The following is a 17,739-nucleotide window of genomic DNA, read 5'->3' as shown; positions in this document are numbered from 1 at the left end:
TCTGAACTAACCTCCCATGTGGGACCTTGACAAAGGCCTTACTAAAGTCCATGTAGACAACATCCACAGCCTTTCCTTCATCTACTTTCTTGGTAACCTCCTCGAAGAACTCTACAAGGTTCGTTAAACACGACCTACCACGCACAAAGCCATGCTGACTATCCTTAATCAGCCCTTGGCTGTCCAAATAATTGTATAGCCGATCTCTCAGAACACCTTCCAATAATTTACCTACTACTGATGTCAGGCTCACTGGCCTATAATTACCTGGTTTACTTTTGGAGCCTTTTTTAAACAACAGAACAACATGAGCTACCCTCCAATCCTCCGACACCTCACCCGTGGCTAAGGACATGTTAAATATTTCTGCCAGGGCCCCTGCAATTTCTACACTAGTCTCCCTCAAGGTCCGAGGGAATATCATGTCAGGCTCGGGGGATTTATCTACCTTTATTCGCTGTTAGGCAGCCAGCACCTCCTCCTCTTTAATTTCTATATGTTCCATGAAACTACTACTTGTTTCCCTTCCTTCCTTATACACTATGCCAGTTTCCTGAGTAAATACTGATGCAAAAAAACTGTTTAAGATCTCCCCCATTTCGTGAGGCTCCACATATAGACGATCACTCTGGTCTTCAAGGGGACCAATTGTGTCCCTTACTATCTTTTTACTCTTATTATACTTGTAGAAACCCTTCGGGTTTACCTTCACATTATCTGCCAAAGTAACCTCATGTCTTCTTTTTGCCTTCCTGATTTCCTTCTTTAGTATTTTCTCACATTTTCTGTACTCGACAAGTACCTCATTTGCTCCTTGTTGCCTATACCTGCTATACACCTCTCTCTTCTTCTTAACCAGATCGCCAATATCCCTTGAAAACCAAGGTTCCCTATGCCTGTTAACTTTGCCTTTAATCCTTACAGGAACATGCAAACTCTGCACTCTCAAAATTTCGCCTTTGAATGCCTTCCACTTACTGAACACATCCTTGCCAGAAAACAACTTATGCCAATCCACTCTTCCTAGATCCATTCTCATTTCCACAAAATTGGCCTTTTTCCAATTTAGAATCTCAACTCGAGGACCAGACCTATCCTTATCCATAATTAACTTAAAACTAATGACATTGTGGTCACTGGACCCAAAATGTTCGCCTACACATACTTCTGTCACCTGATCTGTCTGGTTCCCTAATAGGAGATCAAGTATTGCATCCTCTCTCGTTGGTACCTCTATATATTGAAAAATCAATAAAAAATCTGGAATTAAAAGTCTAATGATGACCAATGTCAATTGTTGTAAAAACCCATCTGGTTCACTAATCCCCTGCCTTTTGGGAAGGAAATCTACTGTCCTTACCTGGTCTGGCCTACATGTGACTCCAGACCCACAGCAATGTGGTTGACTCTTAAATAACCTCTGAACAAGGGCACTTAGGGATGGGTAATAAATGCTGGCCTAGCCAGAGATGCCTACATCCCATGAATGAATTTTTAAAAAGTCTCCAAACCTCGGACGGCCCGCTTCCACCTCCTTCCCAAAATCCATAAACAGGACTGTCCCAGTAGACTGATCCTGTCAGCCTGTTCCTGCCCCATGGAACTCATTCCTTCCTATCTTGTGTCCGTTCTCCCTCCCCTTGTCCAGTCTCTTCCCACCTACATCCACAATTCCTCTGATGCCCTACGTCATATCAACAATTTCCCTGACCCTAACCACCTCCTCTTCACCATAGACGTCCAATCCCTCTACACCTCCATCCCCCACCGGGATGGTCTGAGGGCTCTCCGCTTCTTCCTCGAACAAAGGCGTGAACAATCCCCATCCACCACCACTCTCCTCCGTCTGGCTGAACTTGTTCTCTCACTGAACAATTTCTCCTTAAACTCATCTCACTTCCTCCAAATAAAAGGTGTGGCTATGCAATGCCTGTCTCTTTATGGGGTATGTGGAACATTCCTTGTTCTAGTCCTACTCAGGCCCCCTCCCACAACTCTTTTTTGAGTACATCGATAACTGTTTCAGTGCCGCTTCATGCTTTCATTTGGACCTGGAAAAATTTAACAAGTTTGCTTCCAATTTCCACTCCTCTAACACCTTTACATGGTCCATCTCTGACACTTCCCTTCCCTTCCTTGACCTCTCTGTCTCCATTTCTGGTGATAGACTGTCCACCAATATCCATTACAAGCCTACCGACTCCCACAGCTACCTCGACTACAGCTCCTCACACCCCGCTTCCTGTAAGGACTCCATCCCATTCTCTCAGTTCCTTCGCCTCCGTCGCATCTGTTCTGATGATGCTACCTTCAAAAACAGTTCCTCTGACATGTCTTCCTTCTTCCTTAACTGAGGTTTTCCACCCACGGTCGTTGACAGGGCCCTCAACCGTGTCCGGCCCATATCCCGCGCATCCGCCCTCACACCTTCCTCTCCCTCCCAGAACCATGATGAGGCCTCCCTTGTCCTCACTTTTCACCCCACCAGCCTCCTCGTTCAAAGGATCATCCTCTGCCATTTCCACCAACTCCAGCATGATGCCACCACCAAACACATCTTCCTCTCACCCGTCCTGTCAGCATGCTGTAGGGATCGTTCCCTCCAGGACACCCTGGTCCACTACCTGATCACCCCAACACCTCAACCCCCTCCCACAGCACCTTCCCATGCAACCGCAGAAGGTACAGCACCTGCCCCTTCACCTCCTCCCTCCTCATCGTCCAATAGCCCAAACACTCCTTTCAAGTGAAGCAGCATTTCACTTGCACTTCCCTCAATTTAGTCTACTGCATTCGCTGCTCCCAATGCGGTTTCCTCTACATTGGAGAGACCAAACGCAGACTGGGTGACCGCTTTGCTAAACACCTGCGGTCTGTCCGCAAGCATGACCCAGACCTCCCTGTCGCTTGCCATTTCAACACTCCACCCTGCTCTCATGTCCACATGGCCATCCTTGGCTTGCTGCATTGTTCCAGTGAAGCTCAATGCAAACTGGAGGAACAGCACCTCATCTTCCGACTAGGCACTTTACAGCCCTCTGGGCTGAATATTGAGTTCAACAACTTCGGACCATGAACCCTCTCCTCTATTTTCACTCCTTTTTTAATCCCATTTTTTTCATTTAAAAAAAATCTTTATCCACTTATTTTCATTTGTATTAATTTATTTGTTGACTTATCCCCTTTTCTATCCCCTTTTTCATCCCTTTTTCCACCCTTTTTCCCCAACCACCACCCACTCTTCCCACCCCACCCCCAAAAGGGTCATCTTGTTCTGCTATTAACACATTCTGCTTTCTTACCTTTATGCCACTATCAGCACCTCCTTTAGCCCTTACTGCTACCATTAACATTCCCTTTGTCTTTTTGTCCATGACATCTTTATCAATCACTCCTTATCTCCCACCTATCGTTGGCCTTCACTCCAGCTCCACCTGCTCCACACCCCCCCCCCCCACCCCCCCACCCACCCCCTTAAACAGTATAATTTTCATCACATTTCTACTTCTCTTTAGTTCTGAAGAAGAGTCATACAGACTCGAAACGTTAACTCTTGTTTCTCTCTCCACAGATGCTGTCAGACCCACTGAGTTTTTCCAGAATTTTCTGTTTTTATTTCAGATTTCCAGCATCCACAGTATTTTGCCTTTAACAAAGTGAGCATTGGTCCTATAGAAAGTGACCCTGGAGAATTGATAATGGAAAACAAGGAGACGGCAGATGAGTTGAACAGGTATTTTGCATCAGTTTTCCCTGCAGAGGATACAAGTGACATCCCAGAAGCAGCTATAAACCAGGAAATGGAAGTCAGGAAAATTACAGTCACCAGGGAAGTGGTACTGAGTAAATTGTTGGAGCTGCGGCTGACAAGAGACCAGGTCCTGATGGACTTCATCCTAGGGTCTTAAAACAAGTGTCTAGTGAGATAGATGATGCATTGGTTTTAATTTTCCAAATGTAACTCTATTATTCAAAAAGGGAGGAAGACAGAAATCAGGAAATGACAGCCCAGTTAGCTTAAGATCTGTCATAAGAAAAATGTTAGAAGCTATTATTAAAGATGTTATAGCAGGGCACTTTGATAAGCTCAAGGTCATCAGGTAGAGTCAACATGGTTTTGTGAAAGGGAAATCATGTTTAACCAACCTATTGGAGTTCTTTGAGGAAGTAACATGTGCTGTAGATAATGAGGATGTACTGTACTTAGATTTCCAGAAGGCATTTGATAAGGTGCCACATCGAAGGTTATTGCAGAAAATAAAAGCTCACGGTGTAGGAGGTAACATATTGGCATGGATAGAAAATTGGCTGCCTAAGAGGAAGCAGAGATTAGGCATAAATGGGTCTTTTTTAGATTGGCAAGATATAACGAGTGGCATGCCGCAGGGATCAGTACCAGGCCCTCAACTGTTTACAATTTATATAAATGAGTTGGATGAAGGGATGGATGGGATGGCTTCCAAATTTGCTGATGACACAAAGATAGGTAGGAAAGTAAATTGTGAAGAGGACGTAAGGAGACCACAAATTGACATAGGTAGGTTAAGTGAGTGGGCAAAGATCTGGCAAATGGAGTTTAATGCGGAAAAATGTGAAATTGTCTATTTTGGCAGGAAGAATAAAAGAGAAGCTTATTATCTAAATGGTGAGAGATTGCAGAGCTTTGAGGTGCAGGGGGATCTGGGTGTCCTAGTGCATGAATCACAAAAGGTTAGTATGCAGGTACAGCAGGTAATTAGGAAAGCTAATAGAATGTTATCATTTTTTGTGAGGGGAATTGAATACAAAAGTAGGGAGGTTATGCTTCAGTTGTACAGGGCACTAGTTAGACCACATTTGGAGTACTGTGTACAGTATTGGTCACCTTATTTAATGAAGGATATAAATGCGTTGGAAGCAGATCAGAGAAGGTTTACAAGACTAATATCTGGAATGGGCGAGTTGTCTTATGAGGAAAGGTTGGACAGACTAGGCTTGTATCCGCTGGAGTTTAGAAGAGTAAGAGGCAACTTGATTGAAACATATAAGATCCTGAGGGGTGTTGACAGGGTGGATGTGGAGAGGATGTTCCCTCTTGTGGGAGAATCTAGAACTAGGGGTCACTGTTTAAAAATAAGTGTTGCCCATTTAAGACAGAGATGAGAAGAATTTTTCTCTCTCAGAGGGCTGTGAATCTTCCTGAAAAGGCGATGGAAGCAGAGTCTTTGAATATTTTTAAGGTAGAGGTAGATGGATTCTGGAAAAGCAAGGGGGGTGAAAGGTTACCTGGGTAGGTGGGAATGTGGAGGTGAGGTCAAAATCAGATTAGTCACAATCTTATTGAATGGTGGAGCAGGCTTGGGGGGCTGCCTGGCCTGCTCCTGTTTCTAATTCATATATTCGTAAGTATGTTCGTACATCCCCCATACATCACAGATGTCAATCTTCAGCAATTCAATTCCTTCCACGTGATATAAAGAAACATTTGAAGGCACTGGATTACATCAAAGTCCATGGACCCTAACAACATCCCGGCAGTAACATTGAAGGCTTGTTCCCCCTGAACTAGCCATCGTGGCCAAGCTGTTCCAGTGCAGCTACAACACTGGCATCGACCCAACAATGCGGAAAATTGCCCAGCTATGTCCAGTTTACAAAAAACAGGGCAAATCCAACCCGACAAATCACCATCCCATTAGTCTACTCTCAATCATCAGCCAAGTGACAGAAGGTGTTGTCGACAGCGCTATCAAGCAGCACTTACTCAGAAAATGCCCTCCATTTAAAGTTTGCGAGTGAAGAGGAGAGTGAAGGGGAGAGAGTGAAGGGGAACGAGTGAAGGCGAGAGAGTAAAAGGCAGAGATGGGGACAGTGATGGGGAGAGATGGGAGAGTGAAGGAAAAGACTGCAGGAGAGAGGGGGAAAGAGGGAGAGAAAAGAAGTGAACAGTAAAGGGGAGTGAGAAATAGGAAATAAACAGCAATAAAGGTGAGGGAGTGGAGGCATAAGTTGAATGTGATAGAGTGGGAGAATGGGGGAGGGTAGCAGCAGTATTGAGAAGGATATACGTCTTAAACTCTGAAGTCGGAAGGGAAAGTATCATCAAGAATACTGGGAGGGAACAGGTAGAGTGAAAGCATACCTCTAGCGTTAATGTTGCTTTTATGCTGACTGTGAATTGATTACCTTGCCAACTCCACACCTGGTTCCTTGTTGAGTTAAGTCCGGGATGCTGGAATCACTTAAAGAAGAAAATGCCCCTCGGCATTTATACAATACACCCAAAAGATTGATGGTGGTGATCAAAACAGTCGTGGCTCCCCCTCGGTGTTGAGTTGCATTTCCTCCCTTACACTGGATTTTTCCGCAAAATATATCGCTGTAGGGGACACAAAAACAACTTAGACCTTCAACATTCTTGATTTACTGGAGTTATTACTGCTACATGTTTTGAATGTGTGCCAATTATCCCTACGACTATAGGCGTGTATAATTTCAGCCTCCTTCAATGTGTCATACCTGGCTTTATATGTGATTCTAAATTTCAAAAAGATAGGTAACCACCAAAATCCCTGATACCACATTCAATCAAATGCTGCCTTGATGTCAAAGGCAGTCACTCTCACTGTATCTCTTGAGCTGAACTCTAATGTCCATGTTTGGACCAAGACTGCAATGAGATCAGGTGCTGAGCAGCTCCGGCAGAACCCAGTTTGAGTCTCAGTGAGCAGGTTACTGCTGAGTGTTGCAGCTGTACTGGAACAGGTATACTTGGTTAGGTGCATGGCCTGTTCTGGAGCACAAGTCTTTAGTACTACTCTGAAGAAGTATCGTCCAGACTCGAAAAGTTAACTGTTTCTCTCTCAGAATCACAGAATCACAGAATCACACAGCGCAGAAGAGGCCCTTCGGCCCATCGAGTCTGCACCGACACGTGAGAAACACCTGACCTACCTACCTAATCCCATTTACCAGCACTTGGCCCATAGCCTTGAATGTTATGACGTGCCAAGTGCTCATCCAGGTACTTTTTAAAGGATGTGAGGCAACCCGCCTCCACCACCCTCCCAGGCAGTGCATTCCAGACCGTCACCACCCTCTGGGTAAAAGGTTTTTCCTCACATCCCCCCTAAACCTCCTGCCCCTCACCTTGAACTTATGCCCCCTTGTGACTGACCCTTCAACTAAGGGGAACAGCTGCTCCCTATCCACCCTGTCCATGCCCCTCATAATCTTGTACACCTTGATCAGGTCGCCCCTCAGTCTTCTCTGCTTCAACGAAAACAACCCAAGTCTACCCAGCCTCTCTTCATAACTTAAATGTTTCATCCCAGGCAACATCCTGGTGAATCTCCTCTGCACCCCCTCCAATGCAATCACATCCTTCCTATAATGTGGCCACCAGTACTCCAGCTGTGGCCTCACCAAGGTTCTATATAACAGATGCTGCCAGACCTGCTGAGTTTTTCCAGCATTTTTGTTTCTTTTTCAGATTTTCAGCATCTACAGTATTTTGCTTTCATCTTTAGTACTACAGTCGGGATGTAAGTCTTTAGTACCACAGATAGAATGTTATCAGGGCCCATAGCCTTTGCTGTATCTAATGCCTTCAGCTATTCCTTGATATCATGTGGAATGAATCAAATTGTCTGTACACTGGTGTTTATGACAGTGGGGACCTAGGAGGTCAAGGTGGATCCTCCATTCACCATTGCTGGCTGAAATAGTTGCCATGAAGTCTCATGGCATCAGTTCAAACATGGGCAAGGAAACCTTTTGCTGATTACCACATACCGTCCTCCCTCAGCCGATGAATCAGTGCTCCTCTATGTGAGGAAGCACTTAGGGTGGCAAGGGCGCAGAATGTACTCTGGGTGGAGGACTTCAATGTCCACCAGCAAGAGTGGCTCGGTAGCACCACTACTGACTGAGCTGGCCGAGTCCTAAATGATATAGCTGCTAGACTGGATCTCCAGCAGGTGGTGAAGGAACCAACAAGAAGGAAAAAGATACTTGAACTCATCCTCACCAACCTGCCTGCCATAGATACATCTGTCCATGACAGTATCGGCAAGACTGACCACAGTCCTTGTGGAGGTCCTTGTGGACCTTCACACTAAGGATACCTCCCATCAGGTTGTGTGGCACTACCACAGTGCTAAAATAGATAAGGGAGAACCAGTGGATGAGGTGTATTTGGATTTCAAGAAGGCTTTTGATAAAGTCCCACATAAGAGGCTTGTGAGCAAAATTAAAGCACATGGGATCAGGGGCATGGCATGGGTTGATAATTAGTTGACAGACCAGAAACAGAAAGTGGGAATAAATGGGTCTGTTTCCGGATGGCAGGTGGTGACTAGTGGTTACCACAGGGATCAGTGCTTGGGCCCCAACTATTCACAATATATATAAATGACTCAGATGAGGAAATCAAATGCGACATTTCCAAGTTTGCTGACAACACAAAACTGGGCAGGGTTTTGAGTTGTGAGGAGGATGCAAGGAGGCTTCAGGGCAATTTAAACAAGTCGTGTGTGTGGGCAAATGCAGTATAACGTGGATAATGTGAAGTTATATGCTTCAGTGTGAAAAACAGAAAGGCAAAGTATTATTTAAATGATAATATTTTGGGAAATGTGGATGTACAAAGGCATCTGGATGTCCTTGTTCACCAGTCAATGAAAGTAAACAGGCAGGTGCAGGAAGCAATTAGCAAGGCAAATGGTATGTTGGCCTTCATTGCAAGAGGACTTGAGTTCAGAAGTAGGGAAGTCTTACAGCAGTTATACAGGGCCTTGATGGGACCACACCTGGAGTATTGTGTTCAGTTTTGGTCACCCTACCGAAGAAAGGATATACTTGCCATAGAGGGAGTGCAGCAAAGGTTCACTAGGCTGATACCGGGGATGGCAGGACAGTCGTATGAGGGGAGATTGGTTTGACTAGGCCTGTATTCAATAGAGTTTAGAAGAATGAGAGGGGATCTGATTGAAACGTATAAAATTCTAACAGGGCTAGATAGACTGGGTGCAGGGCAGATGGTTGGGGAGTCTAGACCCAGGGGCCACAGTCTCAGGATACAGGGCAGGCCATTTAGGACTGAGATGAGGAAAGATTTCTTCACTCAGAGGCTGGTCAACTTCTGGAATTCTCTACCACAGAAGGCTGTGGAGGCCGGGTCACTGAGTATATTCAAGAAAGAAATTGATAAATTTTTGGATATTATGGGCATCAAGAGGTATGGAGAGAAAGCAGGAATATGGCTTTGAGATAGAGAGGCAGCTATGATAATACTGAATGGCAGTCATGCTCAAAGGGCCAAATGGCCTACTAATTTGCTCCTAGTTTCTAAGTTTCTATGTTAAATGGGATAGATTTCAAACAGATCGAGCAACTCAAGACTGGCATTGTGGGCCATCAGCAGCAGCAGAATTGCACTTGAACACAATCTGTAACCTCATGGCCTGGCATATCCCCCACTCTACCATTACCATCAAGCCTGGGGATCAAAACTGGCTCAATGAAGGGTACAGGAGGGCATGCCAGGAGCAGCACCAGGCATACCTAAAAATGAGGTGTCAACCTGGTGAAGCTACAACACGGGACTACTTGCGTGTCAAACAGCATAAGCAGCAAGTGACAGGGCTAAGCGATCCCACAACCAATGGATCAGACCTAAGGTCTGCAGTCCTGCCACATACAGTGGTGAATGGTGGTGGGCAATTAAAAAACTCATTGGAGGAGGCTCAAAAAATATCCCCATCCTCAATGATGGGGGACCCCAGCACATCAGTGCAAAAGATAAGCCTGAAGCATTTGCTACAATCTTCAGCCTGAAGTGCCGAGTGGATGATCCATCTCAGCCTCCTCCGGAGGTCCCCAGCATCACAGATGCCAGTCTTCAGCCAATTCAATTCACTCCACATGATATCAAGAAACAGCTGAAGGCACTGGATACTGCAAAGGCTATGGGCCCTGACAATATTCCGGCAATAGCACTGAAGACTTGTGCTCCTGAACTTGCCGCGCCCCTAACCAAGCTGTTCCAGTACAGCTACAACACTGGCATGTACCCGGCTATGTGGAAAATTTCCCAGGTATGTCCTCCACACAAGAAGCAGGACAAATCCAACCCAGCCAATTACCTCCCCATCAGTCTACTCTCGATCATCAGTAATGGAAGGGGTCATCAACAGTGCTATCAAGCGGCACTTGCTTAGCAATAACCTGCTCACTAATGCCCAGCTTGGGTTCTGCCAGGGCCACCGAGCTCCTGACCTCATTACAGCCTTAGTTCAAACATGGACACAAGAGCTGAACTCACGAGGTGAGGTGAGGGTGACTGCTCTTGAGATCAAGGCCACATTTGACCGAGTGTGGCATCAAGGAGCCCTAGCAAAACTGGAGTCAATGGGAATCAGGGGAGAACTTCCACTGGTTGGAGTCATACCTAGCACAAAGGAAGATGGTTGTGGTTGTTGGAGGTCAGTCATCTCAGCTCCAGGACATCACTGCAGGAGTTCCTCAGGGTAGTGTCCTCGGCCCAACCATCTTCAGCTACTTCATCAACAACCTTCCTTCCATCATAAGGTCAGAAGTGGGGATGTTCACTGATGATTGAACAATGTTCAGCACCATTCACAACTCTTCAGATACTGAAGCAGTCCATGTCCAATCACAGCAAGACCTGGACAATATCCAGCCTTGAGCTGACAAGTGGCAAGTAACATTCGCTCCGCACAAGTGCCAGGCAATGACCATCTCCAAAAAGAGAGAATCGGACCATCGCCCCTTGATATTCAATGACGTTACCATCGCTGAATCCCCCACTATTAACATCCTGGGGGTTACCATTGACCAGAAACTTAACTGGACTAGCCATATAAATACTGTGGCTACAAGAGCAGGTCAGAGGCTAAGAAACCTGTGATGAATAATTCACCTCCTGACTCCCCAAATCCTGTCCACCATCTACAAGGCACAAGTCAGGAGTGTGATGGAATACTCTCCACTTGCTGAGATGAGTGCAGCTCCAACAACACTCAAGAAGCTGAACACCATCCAGGACAAAGCAGCCCACTTGATTGGCACCCCATCCATAAACATTCATTCCCCCCACCACCGACGCACAGTAGCAGCAGTGTGTACCATCTACAAGATGCACTGCAGGAACTCACCAAGGCTCCTTAGACAGCACCTTCCAAACCCACGACCACTACCATCTAGAAGGACAAGGGCCATAAGACCATAAGACGTCGGAGCAGAAGTAGGCCATTCAGCCCATCGAGTCTGCTCCGCCATTTAGTGACATCATGGCTAACCTGATAATCCTCAATTCCACTTTATTGCATTTTCCCCATAACCCTTGATTCCTTTACTAATTAAAAATCTGTCCATCTCAGCCTTAAATATACTTAATGAGCCTCTACAGCCCTTTGCGGTAAAAAATTCCGTAGATTCACTACCCTCTGAGAGAAGAAATTCCTCCTCACCTCTGTTTTAAATGGGCACCCCCTTACTCTGAGATTATGCCCTCTAGTCCTAGACTCTCCCAAAACGGGAAACAACCTGTCAACGTCTACCCTGTCAAGCCTCTTAAGAATCTTATATGTTTCAATAAGGTCACCTCCAAACTCCAATGAGGACAGGCACAACCTGTGAGGCACAGCCTCTCCTCATAAGAAAATCCCTCCATACCCACTCACTTAACCAGTCTATATCCCTGTGTAAGTCTCTTTGTGTCATCCTCACCACTTGCCTTCCCACTTGGTGATAGTATACTCACTTCCCACATCCAAGTCATTAATATATATTGTAAGTAATTGTGGCCCCAACGCTGATCCCTGTGGCACTCCACTAGTTACAGGTTGCCATCCAGAAAATGCCTCCCTTATCCCAACTTTCTTTCTTCTATTAGTTAGCCAATCCTCTATCCATGCTAATATGCCCCAACACCATGGGCTCTTACCTTATTAAGTAGCCTTATGTGCAGTACTTTATCAAACGCCTTTTGGAAATCCAAATATATTACATCTACTGGTTTTCCTTTATCTATCCTGCTTGTTACCTTCTCAAAGCATTCTAATAAATTTGTCAGGCATGATTTCCCCTTCATGAAGCCATGCTGACTCTGCTTGATTAGATTATGCATTTCTAAATGTTCTGCTATTGCATCCTTTATAATAGACTCCAACATTTTCCCAATGACAGATGTTAAGCTAACTGGCCTATAGTTACCTGTTCTCTGTCTCCCTCCCTTTTTGAATAAGGGTGTTACATTGGCAGGTTTTCAATCCTCTGGGACTTTTCCAGATTTGAAGGATTCTTGGAAGATTACTGCCAGTTCATCCACTATCTCTGCAGCTACTTCCTTTAATACCCTCGGATGCAACCCATAGAACCATAGAAAAGTTACCCCACAGAAGGAGGCCATCCGGCCCATCTTGTCCATGCCAGCCCGACGACACCCAGGTGCCCTTTCTAATCCCACCTTCCTGCACCCGGCCCATAGGCCTGCAGCTTACAGCACTTAAGGTGCAGATCCAGGTACTTTTTAAAAGAGTTTAAAGTTTCTGCCTCTACCACCAACTTGGGCAGCGAATTCCAGGCACCCACTACCCTCTGTGTAAAAAAGTTCTTCCTCATGTCCCCCCTACACCTTCTGCCACGTATCTTGAATCTATGTCCCCTGGTTCTAGAATTCTTCATCAAGGGAAACAATTTTATCCTGTCCACTCTATCTATTCCCCTCATAATTTTGAACACCTCAATCAAGTCACCTCTCAGCCTTCTTTGTTCTAAGGAAAATAACCCCAACCTATCCAATCTCTCCTCGTAGATACACTTTTCTAACCCTGGCAACATTCTTGTAAACCTCCTCTGCACTCTCTCCAGAGCTATTACGTCCTTCCAGTAATGTGGTGACCAGAACTGCACACAATACTCCAGTTGTGGCCTCACCAGTGTTTTATACAATTCCAACATTCTATCCTTACTTTTATATTCTATACCTCTGCCAATGAAGGAGAGCATTCCATATGCCTTCTTTACAACCTTGTCTACTTGAACTGCTGCCTTCAGGGATCTGTGTACTTGTACGCCAAGATCTCTCACTTTATCTACCCCTCTTAGTATATTCCTATTTATTTTGTAATCCCTGTAACTGTTTGACCTCCCTAAATGTATGACCTCACACTTCTCTATATTAAAATCTTTCTGCCACTTTACCGCCCACTCCACCAACCCATCTATATCATTTTGGAGATTATGGCTATCCTCTACACTATCCACTACTCGGCCAATCTTTGTGTCATCTGCAAATTTCCCAATCGTGCCCCCCACATTCACGTCCAAATCGTTAATATATAACACGAACAGCAAGGGACACAACACCGAGCCCTGTGGAACACCACTAGAGACAACTTTCCATTCGCAAGGGCATCCATCGACCATTACCCTTTGTTTCCTGTTACAAAGCCAACCTTTTATCCAGTTTGCCACGTTACCCTGAATCCCATGGGCTTTTACTTTCCTGACCAATTTGTCATGTGGGACCTTGTCAAATGCCTTGCTAAAATCCATGTACACAACATCCACTGCACTACCTTCATCAACCCTTCTTGTCACTTCCTCAAATTTGTGAGGCAAGACCTTCCTTTAACAAATCCATGCTGACCATCCCTGACTAGTCCATGCCTTTCCACATGACAGTAGACAATCCTATCTCTCAGGATTGATTCTACTAATTTGTTCACCACCAATGTAAGACTAACTGGCCTATAATTGTTTGGCATTTCCTTTGATCCCTTTTTAAACAATGGAACTACGTTTGCATTTCTCCAGTCCTCTGGTACCTCCCCTGTATCTAGTGAAGATTGGAAAATCATCCTCAGAGCATCTGCTATCTCCTCCCTGACTTCCTTCAGCAGCCTCGGAAACAATCCATCTGGCCCTGGTGACTTATCAACTTTCAAGGATTTCAACCCTTCGAGTACTTCCTCTCTCTTTATGACTATCCCGTCCAATATCTCGCAGTGTTCCTCCTGGACTACTATATCTACATCCTCCCTTTCCTTTGTAAACACAGAGACAAAGTATTCATTCAAAACCCTTCCCACAGCCTCTGCATCTACACACAAGTTTCCATCTTCATCTCTGATAGGTTCCACTTTTTCCTTAACTAACCTTTTAGCATCAAGTCCAGGGGACTAATCAGCCTTTAGCCCCATTAGTTTCCCTAGTACTTTTTCTCTAGTGATAGTTATTGTATTTATTTCCTCCCCCCTCCCCCTCCCACCCTTTTGCCCCTTAATTATTTAATATTTTTGGATTGCTATTAGTGTAGTCTTCTACTGTGAAGACTGATGCAAAGTATCTATTCAACTCCTCTGCCATTTCCTGGTTCCCCATAATTATTTCCCCAGCCTCATTCTATAAAGGGCCTATGTTCACTTTGGCCTCTCTCTTCCTTTTTATACATTTAAAGAAGCTCTTACTGTCCGTTTTTATATTACTTGCTAGTTTGCCCTCAAAGTTTATTTCCTCCCTCTTTATTATTTTTTTGGTCATCTTATGTTTGTTTTTAAAACTTTCCCATTCCTCTGGCTTACCACTAATCTTTGCCACATTGTACATTTTTTCTTTCTATTTGATACTATCCTTAACTTCCTTGGTTGGTTTATCCCCTTCATAGAATCCTTCTTCCTCACTGGGATATACCTTTCAGCGGATACATAGGAACACCAACACCTGGAAGTTCCCCTCCAAGCCACTCACCATCCTGACTTGGAAATATATCGCCGTTCCTTCACTGTCACTGGGCCAAAATCCTGGAACTGCCTCCCTAGTAGCATCGTCGGTGCACCTACACCACATGGACTGCAGCAGTGGGAGATGGCGGTGTAGAGTTAATGTCTTGAGTCCATATGACTCTTCTTCAGCTTCGTTAACCCTGTTTCTCTCTCCACAGATACTGCCAGACCTGCTGAGTTTTTCCCACATTTTCTGGTTTCATTTCAGATTTCTAGCATCTGCAGTATTTTGCTTTTATCTTAGTAACCCAAAGGCCCAGGCTAACGCTCTGGGGACATGGGTTCAAATCCCACCACAGCAGCTGGTTGAATTTAAAATTCAGTTAATAAATGTGGAATATAAAGCTAGAATCAGTAATGGTGCCCACGAAATTATCATCGATTGACGTAAAAACCCAACCGATTCACTAATCTCCTTCGGAGAAGGAAATCTGCCATCCTGGCCTAGCCTACATGTGACTCCAGACCCACAGCAATATGGTTGATTCTTAAATTCCCTCTGAACTGACCTAGCAAAGTCTGTTCAAGGGCTATTAGGGGCAGGCAGCAAATGCTGGCCTTGCAGTGAAGCCCACATCCCATGAAAGAATTTTAAAAAAGTTCAAAAAAGCAGCTCACCACCAGGCTCTCAAGAGTAACTCGGGATGGGCAATAAATGCTGACCTGGCAAATGATGCCCACATCCCACGAATGTTTTAAATAAAAATTGGATCAGGTAGGTTTTTTCCTCTCGTTGGTTCCCTCACCACTTGCCGCAGACCCAGTCTAGCAGTTACATCCTTCAGGACTTGACAAGCTCAGTCAGTAGTGGTACAATGAGCCACTCTTTGTGACAGACATTGGAGTCCCCTGTCCAGAGTACATACCGTGCTTTAGCCATGCTCAGTGCTTCTTCCAGCTGGGTGTTCAACATGGTGAGTACTGATTCATCATCTGCAGGTGGGGCGGTACGTGGTAATCAGCAGGAGGTTTCCTTGCCCATGTTTGACCTGATACCATGAGACTTCATGCAATCCAGCCCAGAGTCAATACTGAGGACTTGCAGGGCAATTCCCTCCTGACTGTATACTGTGGTGCTACCTCTAGTGTGACAGGACATACCCAGGGATGGTGATGGCGGTGTCTGGGATATTGTCTGTAAGGATGATTCGGTAAGGATGACCACGCCAGACTGTTGCTTGACTAGTCTGTGAGACAGCTCTCCCAATTTTGGCACAAGCCCCCAGGTCTTAGTAAGGGGGACTTTGCAGGGTCGACAGGGCTGAGTTTGCTGTTGTCATTTCCAGTGCCTAGGTCGATGCCGGGTGGTCTGTCCAGTTTCATTTCTTTTCGACTTTGCAGCAGTTTGATACAATTGAGTGGTTTGCTGAGGGCATTAAGAGTGAACCACATTGCTGTGGGTCTGAAGTCACATGCAGACCAGACCAGGTAAGGATGGCAGATTTCCTTCCCTAAATGATGTTTTCCAGAGGTGGCTTCCATCTTGGTTACCTCTGAACTTGCCATCCAATCAAGGACAGCCAGCAGCAGGCTCTTGATGCTGTCAATCCAATCACTGGGCTGGCAGTTCTAGAGCCTCCACAGCCCAACAAGCAAGTTAGGGAAAGACAAAAGTGCTTCAAAATGGAGTCACATTCAGAAGGGTGGTGATAAAAAAAGTATTTTTGGACGGGCCAAGTAGGGCTCTGTGATCTAAGGTGAAACCCCTCGGCGCAGCAGCGGTTCGTGTATAGGTCTGGCCTTTGCTGTTGGTAGTTCCCCCTTAGGGTTAGGAGCTTCTGGCTGCAATGGCCCCTCCCAACCGGCCACAAGGAGATGCCTCCATTGAGGTGGCTGCTGCTGCATATCTCTAATGCACTCCTGGCCGGCCTCCCACGTTCTACCCTCCATAAACTTGCAGTCATCCTAAACTTTGCTACCTGTATCCTTAATCACACCCAAGTCCTGTATCACCCCTGTGCCAGCTGACCTACATTTGTCCCTGGTTAAGCAACACCTCCACTTTAAATTTCTCAGCCTTTTTTTCAAACCCCTCCATGGCGCACCCCTCCCTATCTCTGTAATCTACACCCACTCGATAACCCTCCGAGATACCTGCGCTCCTTAAATTCCGGTCTCTTGAGCATCTCTGATTATGATTGCTCCATGAGTGGCCCCATGTTCAGCTACCAAAGCCTTGGGCAGCTGGAATTCCTTCCTTAAATCTCTCAGCCTCTCTACCTCACTTCCCTCCTTTCAGACTCTCCTTGACCAAGCCTAATATCACCTTTTGTGACTTGGCGTCATGCTTTGTTTTACAATGCTCCTGAAACAGTTTAGGATGTTTTATTATATTAAAGTTCCCCTATAAATACAACCTGCTGTTATGTACATAAGAACATTGAATCACTGTAAGCAAAACCTACCATCATTGGCTGTCCAACCATTCAAGGATGGTGTCTACCCAGGGTTCCAATTTTCTCCCATGGGTCTTCATGTGACTGAACAGGCCAATTCTCAACCTGTAGCTCTTTGGGCGCCATAGGACAGATGTCCATCCTTTGCCTGCTGCAATGGTCCAGTGAAGCTCAACGCAAACTGGAGGAACAGCACCTCATCTTCCGACTAGGCACTTTACAGCCTTCCGGACTGAATATTGAGTTCAACAACTTCAGATCATGAGCTCTCTCCTCCATCCCCATCCCCTTTCTGATCCCCCTTCTTCCAATAATTTATAATTTAAAAAATATATATTTTTCTTTTCCCACCTATTTTTAAATTTATTTTCATCTATTGTTTTATCTCCACCTTTTAGCCCATTTCGATCCCTTCCCACCACCCCATCCTCACCAGGGCCATCTGCCACTTGCTTGTCCTGCTTTCTACCCTTAATGTCCCCATTAGCACATTCCTTAGATAATATCACCACCGTCAACATCCCTTTGTCCTTTTGTCTGTGACATCTTTGGTA

At 45.4% G+C, this 17,739-nt stretch overlaps 1 protein-coding gene across 1 annotated transcript in view; it reads right to left on the bottom strand.

Moving 5' to 3' along the window:
- Positions 1-17,739, bottom strand: part of LOC144688623 (disintegrin and metalloproteinase domain-containing protein 12-like) — an 812,806-nt gene that overhangs the window by 568,217 nt on the left and 226,850 nt on the right. Inside the window, exon 16 of the mRNA XM_078555419.1 lies at positions 6,166-6,358. Coding sequence (XP_078411545.1) covers positions 6,166-6,358 — 193 coding nt within the window. The remainder of the gene's footprint in view (positions 1-6,165; positions 6,359-17,739) is intronic.

Source organism: Cetorhinus maximus, chromosome 1, assembly GCF_964194155.1.
Source record: "Cetorhinus maximus chromosome 1, sCetMax3.hap1.1, whole genome shotgun sequence".
NCBI classification, from domain to species: domain Eukaryota; kingdom Metazoa; phylum Chordata; class Chondrichthyes; order Lamniformes; family Cetorhinidae; genus Cetorhinus; species Cetorhinus maximus.
The sequence above is the reverse complement of the archived record's forward strand: the minus strand, read 5'-3'. Positions and strand labels throughout refer to the sequence as shown.